Source organism: Rhinolophus sinicus, linkage group LG07 (genome assembly GCF_036562045.2).
Source record: "Rhinolophus sinicus isolate RSC01 linkage group LG07, ASM3656204v1, whole genome shotgun sequence".
In the NCBI taxonomy this organism is placed as follows: domain Eukaryota; kingdom Metazoa; phylum Chordata; class Mammalia; order Chiroptera; family Rhinolophidae; genus Rhinolophus; species Rhinolophus sinicus.
Window position 1 is genome coordinate 81,021,856 of NC_133757.1, and position 20,081 is coordinate 81,041,936.

General features: G+C 55.3%; 1 protein-coding gene, 1 long non-coding RNA gene and 2 other non-coding genes across 11 annotated transcripts; 1 reads left to right on the forward strand and 3 right to left on the reverse strand.

The window, feature by feature from the left end:
* Positions 1 to 622: 622 nt before the first annotated feature.
* Positions 623 to 18,056, reverse strand: TNPO2 (transportin 2). Of its 8 annotated transcripts, none has more exons than XM_074338042.1 (25): positions 17,898 to 18,056; positions 13,617 to 13,728; positions 12,920 to 12,995; positions 12,689 to 12,838; positions 10,253 to 10,359; positions 10,037 to 10,170; positions 9,875 to 9,956; positions 9,677 to 9,799; positions 9,462 to 9,580; positions 8,548 to 8,608; positions 8,284 to 8,449; positions 7,930 to 8,082; positions 6,278 to 6,503; positions 5,901 to 6,072; positions 5,374 to 5,460; positions 5,188 to 5,295; positions 4,944 to 5,102; positions 4,335 to 4,422; positions 4,051 to 4,149; positions 3,451 to 3,546; positions 3,043 to 3,118; positions 2,685 to 2,784; positions 2,531 to 2,605; positions 2,293 to 2,417; positions 623 to 2,208 (listed from the first exon to the last, which is right to left on the reverse strand). In XM_074338042.1, exons 2-24 carry the CDS (start codon positions 13,713 to 13,715, stop codon positions 2,310 to 2,312), a joined length of 2,664 nt encoding a protein of 887 aa, XP_074194143.1. In that variant the 5' UTR covers positions 13,716 to 13,728; positions 17,898 to 18,056; the 3' UTR covers positions 623 to 2,208; positions 2,293 to 2,309. The 8 variants fall into 8 exon arrangements, with proteins under 8 accessions (XP_074194143.1, XP_074194140.1, XP_074194141.1 ...); XM_074338039.1 differs by having other exon boundaries at positions 3,043 to 3,148; positions 17,957 to 17,981; XM_074338040.1 differs by having other exon boundaries at positions 17,957 to 17,980.
* LOC141572992 (small nucleolar RNA ZL2) lies at positions 4,219 to 4,293 on the reverse strand. The gene has a single exon (XR_012498579.1). It is a non-coding gene; the product is annotated as a small nucleolar RNA ZL2 (small nucleolar RNA).
* On the reverse strand, positions 6,150 to 6,219 carry LOC141572976 (small nucleolar RNA SNORD41). Its single transcript, XR_012498565.1, has one exon. It is a non-coding gene; the product is annotated as a small nucleolar RNA SNORD41 (small nucleolar RNA).
* Positions 16,803 to 18,099, forward strand: LOC109454953 (uncharacterized). Its single transcript, XR_012498082.1, has 2 exons — positions 16,803 to 16,918; positions 18,002 to 18,099. It is a non-coding gene; the product is annotated as an uncharacterized LOC109454953 (long non-coding RNA).
* The last annotated feature ends 1,982 nt before the right edge of the window (positions 18,100 to 20,081 follow it).

The following is a 20,081-nucleotide window of genomic DNA, read 5'->3' on the forward strand; positions in this document are numbered from 1 at the left end:
AAATGTGCCTACTTAGTGCTTTACTTCCTTCCCCACTGCCCAATTATTTCCTGACCTAAGTCTTATATATCCCCATTTCTAAAGTTTCTGAGCCCCCCGCTCCCCTCACACACACACACACACATCTCTACTGCCAAAGCCAAGGATACAGGCCAGCTGGAGACCAAGGGTTTCACAAGAACTGATCTTTACTCAACAAAGTTCTACACAAGTGGACTCCCACGCCACCTCGGCGCCAATCCCCAGCACAGCACGGTAACAAATGGACAGACCCTGGAGCCCGCAGGAGGAAGAGGGTGAAGGGGAAGGAGGGACATGGGCCCGAGTGGGACTGCGGATCAAGGCCAGTCAGGGTCCGCAGCCCTGAGCAGGGGAGAAGACTGAGAAGCTGCAACTTCGTTGTGCAAAAATCAACCAAAAATAAATTAAAAAATTAAATAGTTTTCTTTAAAAAAAAAAAAAAGACAACGAACCAGGCTCCCCCTTCCCTGAAGGTGGTTGGAGCACCCCCATCCTGGGTTAAGGGGTTTCCAATCCCATCAGACAGCCAGTCCATCCACATACCCCAAGACCCAGCAGAGGATGCTCCAAAAAACTGGAATTACCAGAAAATTAAATGGTATTAATTTTTTTTTTTCTTTTTTCATTTGTTTTTTTTACAAATGGCTTCCAGAGACCTGCTGGAGTTTCAAAGGGCTGGGGTGGGGGAAACCAGCTGAGTTTATGGAATGTGCACCAAGTGCCCCTTGGAATAGAGGCAGGGCCTGACCCTGTCTGAGAGAAGACACAGGGCTGTGATGGGGGTGGGGTCCAGGCCCCTGGTGGGATGGATGGAGCAGGCCCCAGGATGCAGGAATCCAGTCAAACCCCCCCAAACCCCAAAAGGTGCCCCCAAAAAAGTAGAAAGCAGGGGAGGAGAAAAAGGAAAACATTAAGGGGAGTGCAGGGCCCATTTTCAGTCTTGAGGCCAAACAGAAAGTAACCATACTCCCTTCCATTCTAGAGGAGACTCTCCCACTGTGACCACATCCCAAAGAATCCCAGAAGGGTCCCTAGAATCACTGTCCCAATCTGGTGGGATCTCGGAGCCCATTGGGAGCTCTGATGAACAGGCAGCCTCAGGGCCTTAGGGTGGGGGAGGCACCTTTCCCCTCCTCCAAGCCCTCAGTTTCCTTCTTATTAACAAAGCATAAGCTTTCATCCCATCACCATCAATTAAATGCCCCAGCCCTTGGGTTAAAACTTGGGGCCTGGAACACGAGAAGAGGGCTCTCAGCACAGAGAAACAGACTGCCCTTGAAATGGATTTGCTTATGGAGAGGCAGGGGTAGGTGTCAGCAGCTCTGGCTACCCCCTGCTCTCTTCCAGAAAAAGGTCCCAACACAGTGTCTTCAGAAGTTACTGAAGCACAGGATAGGAAGAAAGAGGGACCTCTGGCTGCTCCAGTGATCCCTACTCTTGCTGGAATGGGGCAAAGGGGGACACACTGGCTGAGGCTGCCACAGAGCTGGCAGGAAGTGTGCGGAGCAGGTCCAAAGCGTATGCGTGCTGACGGGGCAGCCCCAAGGTAGCCATCCTCTTGCCCCTGCCCTGGGCTCCCAGTGGACACCCCCAACCCACCCAGCCCTCCCCAATCACTGCCAATTCTGGCAAAACGGCAGAAGCTTCTTAAACTCTAGATGCAGGTTACACGGAAGGCCTTACGGGTTAACTCAGGGGTTCACTAATTCTACTGTCTCCATGCAGTCAGGGAAATGGTGGGGCAGCTGGCTTGGCCTGGCTGGCTGCAGTGCCCGCACATGCGTGTGGCCACATGTGTACGTGTGAGTACGTGTCTCTACAGGGACCCCCCCTCCCCACCTGCTTTCTCCCTGTCTCACCCTAAGCCAGATTCGGTCGGCTGTGTTGATTCCTCCCTCCCACATGGCTGGCCCAAGTGGGCTGCCTGAGGTGACCCTGCTTAGAGCAAGGGGCCCTTGCTGCCAAGAAGTCCCACCCCCCTCCCATTTGTAGGATGAGTGTGGAGGCCCCATCAACCTGCCCACCACTTGACTGGCCACACAAGCCGGGCGTAGCAGGTAGATGGACAGGGAAGGCATCTGGATTGGGTCCCACTCACTCCTCCCTAACCCCCCTCGACCAGGGCACGGCAACTTCTGGACGCAGCGCGATCCACAGCAACCCCTCCAAGACGACGCAGACAGAAACCTGCAGGGAGAGAAGAGGGGAGTCAGAGCCTGTGCCACCTCAGCCCCTAGGACAGCACCAGCCCCCTGCCTGCGGCCTCCTCACCTGGCAGTCGCAACATTCTAGACCCCATAGAAAGCAGCCAGCCTCTCCTTGAGCAGTGGTGGGAACTGCTCTGAGAACTGTTGCCAGTTTTCCTCCCCAACTTGGTCTTTGAAGCCATGAAGAATCTGTGGTGGAAGGAAGGGGGCACCCAGAGCAGAGCAAGATGAATTCAGCCTCTCCCCCAGAGGGTTTTCCCGTTGCCTCCTGGGACTACATCAGGGCTAAGCGGGAGCCTCACCTTATAAAACATGTCCCTCAGGTCGTCCTTCGGGCTCACCCAGGAGGCTACAGCGTCGCAGAAGAAAATAAAGTCCTGAAACACGACGGATCCCATGTGAGGGACCGCCCGAGCCCAGCCCCAGCGCCTTCCCTCAGAGCCCAGCCGCCCCAACCTGCACAACGCCCCCAGGGTTGACGCCTATCATCATGCAGATGCCTCGGAAGGCCGAGTCCTTCTCCTCGTTGTCCCTGATGTTCCTGAGGGATGTGCACCTGTGGGGAAGGTGAGCACTGGGGAGTCAGCAGGCAGGACTGGGGCAGAAGGGCATCCATGGGGGACAGCAGGGCTGGGGTGGGCCGTGTGTCTATGAGGTGTGGAGGAAGCAGGGGACCAGTGAGCAGAGGGGCTGCGACGTGCATCTATGGATGGGCAGGGCTGGGTGGGCACAGGTGAGGGATGGGTGGGGCCTGTCCCACCCACCCCACTGCCCAGCCCACCGTACGGCAGGCCCCACACAGGTGAGCACACACCAAGGCCGGATGAACTGCTGCAGCATGGGTGCCACCTCCTGTGGGCACACGTAGCCCAGGCGGCCGATGGTGATGGCTGGAATGGCAGAGGGACTCGTCAGGCGACCTGCAACCCCGAGCGGCCCCGGGACGGTACGTGGCAAGGCCTCTGGCATGAGGCACCAGCCCCGCCCCATGGGCCCCAAGGGAATAGCTCCCGCCAGCCTTGGCCCAGAGCTTGACCCTGGATCTTGACTCAGCCTGGGTCTCCCCTGAGGCCAGCATCTTTCTTGCTTCTCCTCCCAGAACCCCTTCCAGACACCTTCCCTAGTTCTTTCCCAGGGCCTTTTCTCAACTACCCTCCCAGCCAGGAAGCCCACCTCCAGGAGCCAGGCAGGAGAGCGGCACAGGCCCAGATGTGATGCCCACCTGTGTTCTCCAGCAGCGTCTTGGGTGTGTTGGGCCGGTTAATGATCTCTACCAGGTTGTTGAGGACCATCTGCACGTAGGGCTGCATCTCTGCCCCTGAGGGACCAGCCAGTCAGAGCCCCACACAGCCCACACCACCCTCGCTGACAGCCCCAGTTGCATCTAGACACTGGCTGACCATAACTGGTGAGGGAGTGAAAAACCTTCTCCAGATGGTCCCCAGCCCAGGACCCATGGCCAACCCGAGACAGACCCACATTCTCCAAATACCAGAAGCTTCCCTGGAGTCACTGCTGGACAGCAGGGTGAGGCCACACCAGCCAGCCTTGCTGTGGAGGTGATGGGGGAAATTGCTCAACAGCCCAATCAGAACAGACCTCTTATCCTGCCTTACAGAAGCCAACCACAGATGGCCTTTCAGCCATTCAGCCCATCTCTGATAACAATGCTCAGAGGTATCCTCTTGCCCCTGGCCCATGGGAGCCTTCCTCGAGGAGCACAAGCGCCCTCTTGAGGGAACCTGTCAGTCAGAGCGAGGCTCTGCACCCAGGCGGGGAACACACAAGAGGGGCATAGCCTGCCCACCTGCAGGACACTTACCCATCTGCATGCAGATCTCGCCAATGGCCCAGGTGGCATTGTTGCAAACAGAGATGAACTCAGGGTTCAGGTTGGTGCCCAGTATGGGCATGAATTCAGCTGGTGGGGAGAAAGAGGAGTGCTGAGCGGGAGGGCCTGCCAGGGTGAGCTCCAAGATCTGGCCGGGCAGGCCCCATCAGACAGTACGAATACATCCCAATTCGGTCACAGTACTCCCTGGTCATTGCTCCATCACTTGAGGCCAGGGCTGGGGTCATGGGGTAAGGATGAAACGGGTGTCATACCGATACAGGGCTTGACATGGATGAAGCAGGCTTTGGTGAGGTCTCCCAGGAGGGCGAAGGAGCTCTGCCGGACCTCGGGCATGGAGTCCTGGAGGGTCAGGGTGGCGTCAGCTTGGCAGGCTCCCCTCCCACCAACCAGCCAGGGTCCCAATCAATCCCTCAGTGCAGGGCAGCTAGGGGAGCAGTCCCCAGAGCACAGCCTGACCCTTCTACTTGCCAGCACGGAGGATGTGGACCCCCTCTGTACATTAGGACTTGGGGAGCACATGAATGAGTGCCTCGCTCCGGGCACTGCCACAGAGGGGGGCACATGTAACTGCTGCCCATCCTGATATATGGGTTGGGGGTGATGTTGGATGGACCTGTGCTTTCACATTTCCTCTTTTCTACTTTTTCTACATTGTTGGCCTGAAAAATGAGCTTTTACTCATGTCTTATTTGAATCCCTTTTAAAAATAATTACAAGTGTCTTTCTATGGGCCCCCTTTCCCTGATGTCCTTGGGTTACCACCGGGCCCTGAGCCCCCCACCCCAGCCCCCAAGGTGGCCTACACAGGCTGCTGGGTGTCGTCACAGTGAGCCTTAGGCCACTGGGGGGCACTCACCCACCTGCATGCACTGGAAGAGCAGTGTCATGATGTTGCTGCGGGCCACCAGCTGCTCCACGTGGCCGCCCAGGCCCTCAGCCAGGCCGCTGAGCAGGTCCAGCGCCACGATCATGAAGTCCTTGTCAGGGGCCTCATACTGCTCGGGGTGCTGGGTGTACATCTGGGCACGGACGAGGGTGGGCGGGTGAGGGGGGCAGGCGACGGCTAGGGCAGCAGCAGAGGAGTGGTGGCGGGTGGGAGCTCACCATAGCCTGGGCCAGTGTCTTCTGCACTAGGGTGACGCAGCGCTGGTACACAGGCTCACAGTAGGGCAGGAAGCCACTCTGGAGGGCAGTAGCCACTGAAGACAGACACTAGCAGGAGGAAGGCAGGAGAGGTCAGCTTAGGAGGGGTGGGGCGGGGCTGCAGGAGGGAGTCTGGAGGTCACCCACCTCCAAAAGAGGGAACAGGTCCTTGTCTTCATCCTTGAGCTCGTTCCACTTCTGGATGAGCGGAGGCATCAGCTTCTGGATATATTCCTGGAGGAGGAGCAGGAAGTTGGAGCTCCCTGGGCAGGGGTGGCAGCCTGGGAACCAGCAGGGCTCCCTGTGACTCAGAGGTACCCACTGCCTGAGCAGTGAGGCCTGGGCTCCTTGCTGTGGCTCGGGGTCCTGCAAGGCCTCACCATCCAGCCAGACCTCTAGGCCCTTCTCATCTGTCCCAAGCTCCGTTCTACCCACCCCTGCCCCCTCAGAACCTGGGTCAGCACCTACTGGTTCCCATAGGCCCCTGAACTCCCCCAGCACAGCACTTACCACACTGTCTCAGAACTGTCTGTCTCCCCCACTAAACTGGGGCCAGGTCTGTCTGCCTGTTGAGGTCATGGCCATGTCCCTGGCGTGCGACACAGGGTCACCGCCAGATCACCAGATGCCGAGAGGCACAGGATCAGAAGGAGAGAGCCGCTGTGGGGTCTCACCGGCTGGTTGAGGTGGTGGCCCACAGAGTCGGCCAGGGTGCCGATGGCATCATAGAGGATGAGCAGGTTCTTGTGCTGGTACTTGCCAAAGGCGAAGACGAGGGTGTCCAGGATATAGCTGAGGTAGGGTACCAGCTCCGTGCAGGCCTCCTCCTCCAGGGTGGCGAAGGCACTGGAAGCGGGGAAGGGCTCAGTGGGGGTCTACTGGCGGGGCAGGGCCACAGGCAAGTGGAGACAGGAGCGGGTAGTTGGGATCAGCCAGTACGAACACGTTAGAAATCAGCGGGATGTCAGGGGCAATGTGTATCATCACTTCCCAGAGGGCATGTGCCAGTGGCTCAAAGGTGGGGACTGTGGGACCAGGGGTCAGGGGTCACCTGCAGGCTGCCTCCTGCACCCTCTTGTTGCCATCCAGGATGCGCTTGAGCAGTTCCGTCATCAGAGGCTTGAGGTGCATGTCAGGTGGCTGGCTAACTACCCAGTGGGCATAGCGGCTCAGCGTCCAGCAGGCAATGGAGCGGACCAGGGCCTTTTTGTCCGACAGGCACTGGATAAGGTGTGGGATTAGCTCGGGCAGGTAGGGCACCATGCCCTGCATGCAGCCTGCAAAGACGACACAGGAGGAAGCCTGAGCCCAGCTGAGCCTGGCCACTCCCACCTCTAGGGAAGAGAATCAATGGCATCTGACAGATGGGGAAACTGAGACTCAAGTTAAATAACTGGCTCAGTCAGAGCCAGTGGAAGGTAGGGTCAGGAGGGGAAGCAGCATCTGGATAACCTTTCCCCACCACTGGCTCCACCCCATCATGGTCACTCATTCATTCACAGATGACCAGGCTGCACAGTGACTCGGGCATTGTGGGTAACAGTGACCCCAATGGATGAAAACTACTTTTCTTTTGAAACTTTTCTTGGATGTGTATGACTTTTCTTTCTCTATTTTTCATTTTCTTTTTTAAAAAAACAATTGCATATGTCTTTTACTTAGAGAACACAGATAATGGTACACCCGCTAATAATCCAAGACAAGTGATCTATTTTTCACTGCTTTAGGACCTAGTTCCTCTAGGTCTTTTCCCATGAATATGCAGAACACCTAAGGTAGTCTATTCATATATGCACATGTATTAACGTAAGCTGTATTACACTTATCATATAAGGAAACGTTTTCTTGCTGAGGGCTCCTGCTGCTGTGTCGGAAAATTTTTTTTTAAAGGTTTTTTTTAAAATTTATTTTAAGTGTGTTTATCCAGGACCCATCAGCTCCAAGTCAAGTAGTTGTTTCAATCCAGTTGTTCAGGGCACCACTCACAGTGGCCCATGCGGGGATCGAACCGGCAACCCTGGTGTTACAAGCACCGCGCTCTAACCAACTGAGCTAACAGGCTGCCCCATCACCATGTCTGAACTTTTTAGGACAGGCCTGGATGCCGAGGCGGTCACGAGTGAAGCCTGTAACAGACTCGCAAAGCCCTCTGGTCATTCCAGCTGTACAACCCATCGGGACAAGGGCACCTGAAAGCCATGGCAGTAGCAGCAGACCATGTGAAATTTGAGGAAACACCACCACTGCACACTCATTCTGGCAGGCCAGCCCCACAGCTGGAAGCAGCTTTGAGGCCCAGCTGCACCCTGGGTGACTAGGGAAGTGGTGTACATCCATCTGTCTATGAAACCCACTTCAGCAGGTAGTAGCAAACCCACGGAAGCGGGTTGCCTGCCATGGACTAGCACAGCAGAAGTGACTGTTCTTATTATTGCAGTTGCTATAATTATGCTTATGACCTCATAGAATTGCCTGTCTGTGAGAATTAAGGAGAGGGCTTGCATTTCGGGGCTTGGGGTTTCTTTCAGGCCCACAGGCTGAGGGGAACATTGAAATCCCAAAGTTGTCTGGAGGGACTGAGCAGTCCTCTGGAGAGAACTCGGGAATGGCACTGCTCCCCCAGGCAGCCCTGCCTGGGCCAGCCCGTCTCACATCAGCACAGGGGTCAGAGGTCAGGCACAGGCAGGCCGGCGGGGCACTCACCCTCAGCGATGGCACCCAGCACCAGAATGCCCGACTCCTTGACCACCCACTCAGGGTGGAAGAGGAGTCCCTTGAGCAGGGGAAGGAGATGGGGTAGTAGTTCCTCCCGGAAGACATTGGCCAGGACGTCCAGTGCAGCCGCCGAGCACTTCCCTGGGGCAGGAAGGAAAACCAAGAGGCAGGCTCAGGGAAGCCCATCAGGCAGGGCCTCCTCAGCCACACCCCCAGATCAGATGTCAGATACGATTAGAATCCTTATGATCATGGGCTTCTCATCACCTCCCGAGGGGGAACCCAGGGTTGGCTGCCCCCACCTACCACCCCCACCACCCAACCCCTGCCAGGGCCACGCACTCAGATTCCAATCCGACAAAGCATCATCATCATCATCATCCTCTGCATCCTCAGAGCCATCCGGCCGCTCGGCCTCATGGGGCAGCGTCACCGTGCGCGACTTGTGGAAGCGTGGCTTTATGTCCTGCTCACTGTCAGGGACTGCCTCATCCTCCTCCACGTCCCCCTGTGGGCCAGGCAGACCGCTAAGGACCACCACCGTCCCAGCCCCAACACCCTGGCCCTCACCTGCCTGCCTGTGCCCAGCGATGGGCCCCGGCTGACCTTTAGCAGGATGATGTCAATTTCCGAGTACTTCATCCCATTTACCAGGATGGGGATTAACCTGTCAGGAGAGAGGATAAGGCTGTTCATCGGGAGGCGGGGCCCCCTGGGGGCTTCAAAGCCTGGGCAAGAAGGAAGCAGAGGTACTAATGAGAGCATCACGGGCAGACTAGATGGAACAGGCTGATTCTGAGGGCCCCGCACCCATTCATTTCCCTTTGTGGGAATGTAGTCTCAACCACTGTAACACAGACAGAGCTGATACCACTCCAGGCTCCACAAGAAGGCTTTTGACCCAAACCTGGCCACTCTGGGAACTCCAGCCTCCTGAATACACTGAGATATTTGGAACGGTGCCTGATTCCCTAAGACGCCATAAAGCAGAGACATGTGACCTAGTCACCAGGCCCCTCCCTGGGATGGGGCCAGGTTAGGGGAGCTAACAGGCAGGACAGCCGGCCCCCTCAGCTGGAGCCCATGTACCTTGGGATTGGAAACTTTGATTAGAGCCTTCACTGACTTAGGGATAGGCGAGTAATCCAAGCTGGTTCTAGAACTTTTGCTGGAAATACTGGTCAAGAGAGAAATTCTTTTCTCAGAGGTTCCTAAGCTGTAAAGCTGTTGACCACAGCATGGCCATGAGGGAAGGTCATGCCTGAGAACGAAGCCAAAGTAGAGGAATTAGATCTGAGGCTAGACAGATACCTTTCACATCCTTTGAGCACCTGGATCCAACGATGCCTGAAGCCTTTGTTGACTTCTCATTTTTTCCACCTTAACTTATCTAATTTTTAAGGCATTCAAGTTACATTCATAGCACTTGCAAAATAAATGTCTGCAGGTACAGAAAGTAAACTGAGATAGAAGAGGTGGAGCGTGGGGTGTGAGGGGCAGCAGGCAGGAGGGGTACTCACTGGACCAGGTGGGAGGCCAGGACTTCCTTACAGATGGGCTGCTCGGCCAGCGTCAGCCAGAATTCACAGGCCTCGAGGGCCACATTCTCATCGTGGTCCTGGGTCCTCTGCAGCATGTACTGGGGAGGAATGGGAGGAAGGTAAGGCCCTATCCGGCTCGCGGGAGCTCCCCTGTGCCCCCACCCTGCAGCCCCAGCTGGCCTCGGTGTGCACACCTGAATGATGCTGTGCATGTGGGGGATGAGCCTGTCAATTCGCACTTCCAGCAGCATCACCAGGGCACGGCACACGTTCTTCCGCACCTCAGGATCATCGTCCACAGCCAGCGCAAACAGATGCTGCAGGGAGGGCGGGCTCAGCCACAGCGGGGATGCCCAGCCCTCGCCCTGCTCACCCCCAGCCTGGCGACCCACCTCGATGAAGGTGTCAATATTGTCCATCAGCGCCTGGGCCCGGTCCATGATGAACTGGTTCACGCAGGCAATGGCATGGGACCTGGCAGGGAGCGGGTACGTGGGTCACCCCCACCCCGCCCACCCCAGGCCCCCTGCAGACGCCTGGGGAGCTGCACCCACCGGATCTTGGGGCTGCAGTGCTTGAAGAACTGCAAGAACTTGGGGATCATGATGTTGAGGGGCCTGTTGAGGGCATCACTGTCCAGGAGCTCGGATGAGTCTTCGCAGATTTTCTGCAGGGCTCCAAAGGCTCCCTAAACAGGGAGGAGCACACATGGCCACGGGTCCCGGTCCAGCCCCAGCTCCTGCCCGGGCGGACCATGGCTTGCTGCCTACCTCACAGGTGTTGTAATCCTCTGAGTTGAGCAGGTTGCACAGCTGGGGCAGCAGCTCAGGCCACATCTGCAGCTCACCCTTGGAAGCGATGGTGGTGATGAGAATGCCTGGGCGGCCGGGAAAGGACGCTGCCTCAGGCTGGGTGCAGACAGGCCTGCCCACCACTGGGTGCAGGCAGCCCTCCCCGCCACTCTCCAGACTCTCTCCCCCAAGAGCCCTACACACCCCTTTTGAGATTCTCTGAGCCTTACTGTAAGTCAGCTCTGTTCCAGGCCCTGGGGTACAGTGCAAAACTAAACACAAAGTCCCTACCCTTAGAAGTTGTCTAATGAAGGAGGCTGCGAAGTCAAGATAAACCCACATAGGAACTGGGAGGCTAGACACCAAGAGCTAAGGGGAGAAATAAAGCAGAGAAGACGGCTAACAAGGACTGATGGTGAGGGTATCAATTTAAAATTGGGTGTCCAGAGCTTCCCCCAGGTGACATCTTGATATCAGAACAACGACCTGAAGGAGGTGAGGGAGAAGCCATCTAGGTCCCTAGAGAAAAAGCATCCAAGGCAGAGGGAATGACAAGTGCAAAAGCCTGGGGGCCGGAGCAAGCCTAGAGAGCTTACAGACGAGGGAGGAGCCCATGGGGCTCAGTGGGGTAAGGTAAGGGCTGGGAGGGTGCAAGGGACAGGTCCTGCAGGGTGCAGTGGCCTCAGGGAGGACGTGTACTACTTCCTAGAAACCCAAAACGCAAGTACCACCTGCAGCAGGCATCTGAAGCGTGAGGGCAGTGAAGCTGAATGTGGGTGACGTCCGTGCGCAGAGATGGTATTTAAAGCCAGGAGGTGGCAGTGTTTCCCAGGGGGAGAAGCTGCCCTGCCAACACTCTAGATGACCCCGGTCACACGTCTGCTAGGAAAAGTGCTCCCTGCGGTAGACTGAGGACAGTCCCAGTCCCATCCCTATCTGTGTGATGTTGGCTGCATCACTTAACCTCTCTGTGCTTCAATGGGGACAAAGACCAATGACTTCCTAGGGCTACTGGGAAACTTCGGTGACTTAACTCAAGTACTCAGGGCAGAACCTGACACCTGGATGAGCTTGGTAAGACCAGATCCTTCTGCTGGCCTCAGAAGGGGTATTGGCAGAGCTAAGGGTCACTTTCACAGAGGAAGCAGGCCCAAAGATCAGCCCTTCTGGCATGCCCCAGCAGCTATCTCAAATTGAATACCATTTTTCTGTATTTACTGCATTTTAAGACTGCCTTCCCTTTAGGGCAAGCATATCTGTCTTTTCATTTAAAACAGTTACATACAAAAACCTTTTTAAAGCAAGTTTTAAAAGTTGACATAGATTTGAAGACATATAAGTCATTATATGTCAATTATATCTCAATAAAGCTGGGGGTGGGGAAATAAGTCGGTAACAAATAGTAAGGTTGGTATTAAACAGTAGTGAAAAGACTTAAGATAACACTGCTGGAAAATTCTTGGTCATCATTCTGTTAACTCCTTCAGGCAGCCTTCCAGGAGTCAGGAAGACACCAAGGCAAAGCTAACTCACATTTCAGCTAAATCATTATTGGTTTGATTGAGTTCAGCTAAATCATTAATGACACCAAACTCCACAAGGGTAGGGAGCTCTGATTTTAATCTGCTACACCCTCAGGACCTAACACAAAATTGCAGACATTAAGTAACTGCCTCAGAAGCAAGAAAGGCTGTTTCGGGCCGGGCCGGTGGCTCAGGCGGTTAGAGCTCCGTGCTCCTAACTCCAAAGGCTGCCGGTTCGATTCCCACATGGGCCAGTGGGCTCTCAACCACAAGGTTGCCAGTTCAATCCCTCGAGTCCCACAAGGGATGGTGGGCTCTGCCCCCTGCAACTAAGATTGAACACGGCACCTTGAGCTGAGCTGCCGCTGAGCTCCCGGATGGCTCAGTTGGTTGGAGCATGTCCTCTCAACCACAAGGTTGCCGGTTCAACTCCCGCAAGGGATGGTGGGCTGTACCCCCTGCAACTAGCAACGGCAACTGGACCTGGAGCTGAGCTGCGCCCTCCACAACTAAGACTGAAAGAACAACAACTTGAAGCCGAACAGAACCCTCCACAACTAAGATTGAAAGGACAACAATTTGACCATTGTTCCCCAATAAAGTCCTGTTCCCCTTCCCCAATAAAATCTTAAAAAAAAAAAAAAAAAAAGAAAGGCTGTTTCAGGAGGGAGTGTGGCTCAGAGCATGGACCTGCACTGGTCACTTCTGAGCTCTGCCACTTACCAGGCAAGTCCCTTAACCTCACTGTGCTTCAGTTTCCTCATCTGCAAAATGGCAGTAGTAACAGTCGTACCATCCCCAGTGATTCCATACCCTTAACATGCTGAGACCATTCTTGGCCAAGTGAGTGCTCAGGGCATTATCCCAGGCCAACTACAGCCGGCCGCCTCACCTATGGTGGCTCGGATGAGCGAGGAGGCATCGCCAATGTTGTTGAGACACTCCTGTTTGATGAAGTCAGCCACCGGCGGAGGAAAGCTCTGGTAATGCGCCTTCACATTGTTCTTGAGGATGAGACCACTGAGAGAGCGAGTCGGCTCATCTGGGGGAAGAGGACTGAGGCTCAGAGGACCAGAGGAGGAAGTGGGGTCTGGCCTGTGGAGGGGCACCGAGGGCCACGTACCTTCTGACTTGAGTCTGGTCAGGACGAAGATCAAGTAGTTGTTGAAGTCAGGGAACTGGTTCAGTTGTTTGAGTTTCTGTCAGGTTGTTAAGGGACTTGGGAGACAAGGGCTTCCCCGGGGGGGACCCCCTTACTACCATGTAGCTGACAGTATCTCTGACCACTGGGACCAAGCAGCCAGTTCCTGGGAGCACACCTATCAACCCCCATGCCCAGAAGAAGGCAGCATTTCAGGCACATCAAATTCACCCAGAGGGTGGGGGAGCATACCTGAGCTCCCCACCACTCCTGAAGACCTGGCCAGAGCAGGAAAGGGTTGGCTACCTGGCTCTGTCTGAAGGTGGCAGCTGCTTCTCAGCTCTGCTAACAGTCTAATGTTGCCAGCTTTTTTTAAAAAAAGGGGAATACGAATTTTCCTGTGAAACTTGCCAGTGGTTTAAATATTTTAAAAGTTTAACTTATAGTATTCTAAACAACCAATTGAAACAAAAATTTTAACCATGAACCTAAACAAAAGCTGAGTGCCAACTAGAGGTGCCCCCCCAATAGAGCCGCGTTTCCCCAGGGACTGGGACCCTAAATTCTAATCCTTAATTCTCTGCCAAGGCCAGCTCCTAGGCACTGCAGAAAGAGTCTGGGGATTAGGGGGTGGTCCCCGTTCTCTCCGGCCTGCAGGCCCGGAAGGAAGGAAGGATACATCCTGCACGATACGCTGTGTGGCTGTGTTGGGCGACTGCGAGTCTTTGAGCAGCTGTAGGACCTGCTGCAGGCCCTGCTCGTCTGGCTGCCAGTCCATGGCGCAAGGCAAGCTGTGAGGGGAGGGGCCTGGGTCAGCGCTGGGTCCGCGGAGCTCCGTGTGAGACGGAGCTCCGTGTGAGACGCAGGCTGAGCCCCCGGGGAGGTGGCAGCGGCGGCAGCACCACAGGAGCGCCCTCCGCAGACAGGTGGAGGAGGCCGAGCCACGCCAGCCCAAGTGCGGGGTCCCTGCCAACTGAGACATCCACCGCCGCGCAGTCGTGGGCTTGGTAGTACGGGCGGGGGGGTGGGGTGGAACCGGGCCATGGGAGGCGGTGGCAGGGCCCAGTGGGTCCTCATCAGGCCTGACACGCAGCCATCGTCCCAGGGCTGCCCCTGCCGCCTCCCCCAGTGGGTCCTCATCAGGCCTGACACGCAGCCATCGTCCCAGGGCTGCCCCTGCCGCCTCCCCTGGCTGCGGGTCCTAAGGCTTTTATTTCCCTCGCAGCCACTAGGCGAGGGCCCAGCCACTTCTCCATCCAGGGGCCCTGCCCCAGCCCATGATAGCGCCTCGGCCGCCTTGGTCTCCCCGTTGCAGGCACGGTCACGAAAGATACCCCTTCTGCTCCCGAAATCCAGCCCGCAAACTCCACCAGATCTCAGACGCCTCCTCTGCCCGGTCTGGTCCCTGATCCTCCCCAGGTGCACCGTCCCAAGGCGCTCCGATCGTCCTGATCCCTGCCGTCTCCCCTTATCCGTCCTTCCAAGCTCAGCCGGATGCCAGACGCCCCCCTTTCTGACCTAGCTAGACCCCGTACAGCGATTCCCCTTACTCAGGTACGAAGCAATCCCCAGATAGCTTCGCGTTGTCTCTCCGAAAGAGCCTGCCAAGCCCGCCCACCCCGCGATAGAAGCCCCCTGGACGGGTCCTTGTCCCTTTCCTAAATCAGGTCTGGGCAAGCCTTCCCCCATTCCCGCCCCCTGCCCCGGTCGGCAATAACTCCTGCTGACGGATCTCTGCTGCTTTCTCCAATCAAGTTCCACCAAGCCCCCCACCATCTCGAGCCGGAAACTCCCTTCGTCGCATCCCTGCGGCTTCCCCCAATTAGGCCTGGCCGAACACCCTGCGGAGCATTCCCCCCAACGGATCCCAGAGAGGCCTCGCAGTCAGACCCAGCAAAACCTTCCAGGCGGAAGTCTGACTCCCTCCCTATCAGAGTCCAACAAGCCCCCCCAACTTTTCAATGCGGCCTCCCCAATCAGACCCAACCAAGCCCCGCCGAAACAACACCCCCAAAACACATACCCGATCCTCACGACGTCCCCCAATCAGATCCCCTGGAGCCCGACCCCAGGCGCCCCACTGACCCGATTCTCGCGGCACCGGGACCTAGCCCGACTTCGAGGCCCCACCCCCTAAACCCGGCTCGGTTTCCCCCTCCCCCCCGGCCCGTTCTTTCTGCCTCGAGAATCAGGCCCAACAGGGTTCTCGGCCTTTCCCGGTCAGGCGTGGCCCGGCTGCCCGGGCCGCGTGCGGCATAGGTCCGGACCCTGGCGGCGGTCGAAACAAGCCGGTGCCGAGACGGTCTAGCTCCGGATGAGGCCCACTTACCCGGCCCGGGCCGGAGCAGCGGCGCCTTGCGCTGCGGCTTCTCCTGAGACTCGCGCGGAAGGAGGGAGCCAAAGAGAGGGAATTAAAAAAACGCGGCCGTGGATGAGCTAAGGCGGCTTCCGTATGCCGTTCAAACTGATACAGCCCAGCCAATCGGAAGGAGCGGTTGTCACACGTGGCCTGGCACCGGAGAGACCCAGTCCCCGCCGAGACCGGGTCACGTGACCGAGGAGTTGACGGCTCTCTTGGCCTCTCTGGCCCGCCGGTCCTCCCAGAGTCTCGTTTCTCTCAGCGTCTCTCAAGCCGGCCTGACAGCAGCTCTTTGCTGGAAACTGAGTTTGGTGGCGCGTGGGCACTTTCGGGGTGTCGTGGACCCGGGAACCTCTCGGCTAGAGTCAGCTGTATCTTTGTCACCCCCTCCTCTAAGAATTGAACTGTCTCTCCCTGTCCCCATCCAGAGGGTATTTGGGAGCACAGTCTGTGTGCGCAAAGAAGGAGTGGAAGGGGACAGCTTGGGGTGGATTTATACCCCAGAGACAAAGGAAAACCAGACAAAGGGAGTGCCTAAGACGGGCTGGGTTCCTACAGAAGCCTCTGCCACATTTTACGTTATTTATTTTCCAGTACTGTTTGACGATTTTTAATAAGATATGAAAAAAACACAAGGATATAAAATTTTAAATGAAATGAACTAATAAAATAAACGCTGGAACAAAAAGCCTAATCCCTTTCCCCACCTGAAGTTGAATGAAGTGGAACAGCCCAGGAAATTCAAGCAAGAGCAGGGTCATGAAAAACACATTTTCGTGATCCTTGTGCCGTTGGAGGACAAAGTATGGCCCTCTTTTCTTTTAAGAGCAGGAAGGAGATGGAGACCCAGAAGCACCCGGTTCTGTTCCTAACCCTACTGATAACAAGGTGGGTGACCTCCTGCCATTCGGAGCCTTAGTTTCCCATCTTGTCAAATGAGTATAAGAATATTTATAGTTTGCTTGGTTAGAGATAATCTAAGTTAAGCATCACCAAAATTTGTTCTCTTATAACGCAGTGCCTAGCCCCCGAGGCTCAAGGCCGAACTTTCACTGTACACGTATTCAGCCCTTCCCTAAATCAATATTTACTAAATTTACTTAATTAACTAGGTCTCTGATCCCAAAGGACAACCCAGCCCTGTCCCGAGACTTTTTGGCCTCGGGAGAGGCACGAAGTCAATTTTTGCCCCAGCCTGGAGGAGGTGAACAGGCTTCTCAGCCCATTTCCCATTGGCAAAGTCAGTTCCGGCTCCATTCACTCATGAAAAATAGGACCTAAGACCTCTCTTAACCAGTACTGGCTTCGGAAAGGTCAGCTGGTGCCTAACTCCGTCCGACAGTCGGGCTGAATTCTCACCTCAGCAGGCTGGGCTAGACAGAAACCAGACTTGGAGGACACGTGCGAAAAGCCGGCGCCTACGCATGCGCATTGGCCTTCCCTGGCTCAGGAGCTTGCCTGGAACTACAAATTCCGTCCTGCCAGGCGCCCGCTTACGGGCTCTGGCTGAGACTCAAAACTCGGGGATCTAGAGAGCCCTGGATGTGGGCGTTGAGCAGAAGGAAGAGTGAGGCTGAGCGGCTGGAACTAGGTTTGGAGGATTCGGGGAAAGGGTACGAACGGTAGGAGTTTTCTATTCAGGGTTGGTGGTTGCCCCAGATAAGGGTCATGTGGGAAGCGAGTTAGAGACGCAGGAGAGAATGTTAGTGCTCATTCCCTCCCTTTTAAGACGTCCGGTTTCCAGCAGCCCTGCACAAACCTCAAGGGTGAGAGGAGTCCGGGCAGAATAAAGTGGCCCCTGCTGCCTGTGTGATCCACAGTATTGGGCCTCGTGTGACCACGGAAGTCTTTCTTCCTCTCCCCAGTTGGTGGATTTGAATACTGAATTGGGACTCTCGTCCCCCTGCCCCCCGCCCACACACATTCCTCAAGCACCTACTGTCTGTCAGAGGGTTTCCAAACGTAATTCTCACAACAGCCCTGTGCACAGCAAACTTATTTCAACTAGAAGCGTTTAGGGCAAGAAACGCAAGGAGCTGATTCCCCAACCTTGAATCTGAGATGGGAGACAAACGCCTCTCACTTTACAACAGCCTCCCTGCCTGAGCATCTCATCATACTGCACCTGCGTGTAAAGGTCAGGATTTCTCAAATATGACCACCAAACACAAGGCAGTTGCTTCACCCAGAGAAGCAAAGACAGCTGTTTGAAATATCTGGGCTGGGGGCTGGGGCGGCCAGATGGCTCAGTTGGTTAGAGCAGGAGCTCTGAACAGGTTGTGGGTTCAATTCCCGCATGGGATGGTGGGCTGCGCCCCTGCAACTAAAGATTGAAAATGACAACTGGACTTGGAGTTGAGCTGCGCCCTCCACAGCTAGACTGAAGGACAATAACATGGAGCTTATGGGCCCTGGAGAAACACACTGTTCTCCAATATTTATTCCCCAATACATTTTTTTTTTTAATGTCAGGGTTAACATAGACTGTATGAATGAACATTGATTCCCTAACGTTCAGACAGTGCTTGTCTCTAGAGATGCTTCTGCATGTTACCCCTATTTTACAGATGAAGAACCTTAACCAAAGAAAGGCTGACTTACCCAAGATCACACAGCAAACAGGCACCAGAATAGTTTGAAGCCAGGGCTATGTGACTCACCAAAACCTGAAATTTGATTTTCCTCCCCCTTCATACTTTCCCCAGGTCAGGGCTGGTGAGCACTGTGGATGGAGATGCCAGGACTCCATCAGCTCCTTCTGCCTCCTGACGCTCCAGAATAGAGGCTGAGCTGCTGCAGAGTCGACCTACTTCTCCCACTTGTGTTTCTTTTTTAAGATCCAGCAGCTGCTGGTGGCTTTGAGTGAGGAGGAGATAGAGGTGGTTCCATTGGCTTCCTATGTCCCCTCCCCCCAATGCTACATCCTCAAGGCTAACATCACATCTGGGCCAGCTCAGCAGCCCCAAAGTAGGAAAGAGAGCTCTTTGAGCCGACGTGGAAAATAAACCAGACAAGCCTTACTGTGTATAGGCAGGAAGTGAAAGGGGACATGTCTCCTGTTCCAAAACCTACTTGCTCCCTCTTCTTCAAGGCAGGCATGGTTTCAGCTTGGGGTCTTTGCACCTGCCGTTCCTTCGGCCTGGAACACTTCCAAGGACCATCTTCACTGCCAGTCCCACTTCCTTCAGAACTTGGGACAAATAGTGTTTCAGGGAGGCCATCCCTGACCAATTTAAAATTGCCAGCTCTCCCACTCTCATCACGGTCCTCCTTCCATACTTTTCCTCCAAAATGTTTAACTATCTCTGATGTGTCCTATACTTTGCTTCTTGTCTGTTTCCCCCAACTAGAGTGTTAGCTCCACTAGGACAGGGAGTTTAGTCTGTTCTGGTACTCAGTATTTGAAACGCCCCACCCCAACCTCCACAAGCTAGACAGAGTCTAAGGCCAGGCGGGTGCCACATCAGCCCTCTCCCAAAACCACAGCTGTCTGCCCTTCCTCCTGTTGCCTCCACTTGTCCCAGTGACCACCATGATCCTATAAGCTGTGGTCCTCCCGACTGAAAGGGGACAGGAACCTGGCCCTGGGATGGCTTCCCTGCTGGAGTGCTGAGCTACTCAGCATTCATGTCTGGAGGGCCCAGATATTGCTTCAAGTCTATTAGGTTTGAGAAGGAGTTGGGAGGCAAGGGCATCTTAAAACATTACAGCTCTACCAGAATGAACAAAGGGGCCAGGAAGGCACAGAAGCACAAAGAGCATTAGAGGGTCACTAGGGGAGTCCGACTTTCTTTAGGACACCCAGTCCCGACTGGTCAACAGTCATGATTGTAAGTGGGACAAACAAGCCCTAGTGAGCTCCTTCTCCTGATCACATACACAGCCAGCGTGGGGCCAACCCCAGCCTCCCTGGAAGGACTGCAAGTAGCGGGCAAGACAGAGGAGCCTCACTGGAATCCAGATCCTAGCCTTCCTCACCTCCTGAACTGCCAACACCCCACCACCGCTGCTCCCCTGATCATGGCCTGGCCTTCATCTCCCAGGTTCTACCCCAGCCCCCCTTCAGCCAGGGAGATCCTGTTAGGATATAAAACACACTGTATTGATCTTGGTGCAATCCCCTCCCCCCGCAAATGCTTCTCACTCAAAATGAAGTCCCACATTCCCACCCTAACACACAGGCTATGTATGTTAATACACCTACCCTCCTCACTCACAGGGCTTGTCATATGGGCCTCCTGAAAACTCCCCATAAGGGCCAGGCACTCTCCTACTTGTCTTTACACTGGCTGCTCCCTCTACCTAGGGACTCGCTTCCTCACCTCCCTCAGGTCTCAGATCAGATGTCAACAAAAATATACCCACTCCCCCAGCTTCTACCCAGCACTTCTTCACAGGCACCTCCCAAAATGGCTTCTCTTTTTTGTCTGTTTCCTTTCACAAGGGCAGGGAGCACATGTAGTCTGTTCTGTTCACTGCTGTGGCCCCACGGCCCAGCACAGCCAGGGCACACAGTAGGTACTCAGTGTCTGCTGAATGACAGCTTTAGCCCAGCCAAATGGGACTATGAAGAGACCCAGAACATAAGGAGCAACAACGGTGGTGCAGTCAGGGTGGGAAGGAAATGGGTCCTGGGGAAGAATCCAGGCTTACTGGATAGAGCACGCCCCCATCCTCGCCAAACCCCCAGTCACCAGGCCAGACCCAGGCTTTGGTGGGACGGTACGAGCTGAAGGGGAAGGGTTTAGGTTGGAGAGAGCAAAGAAGGCAAACCAAGCACTCAGC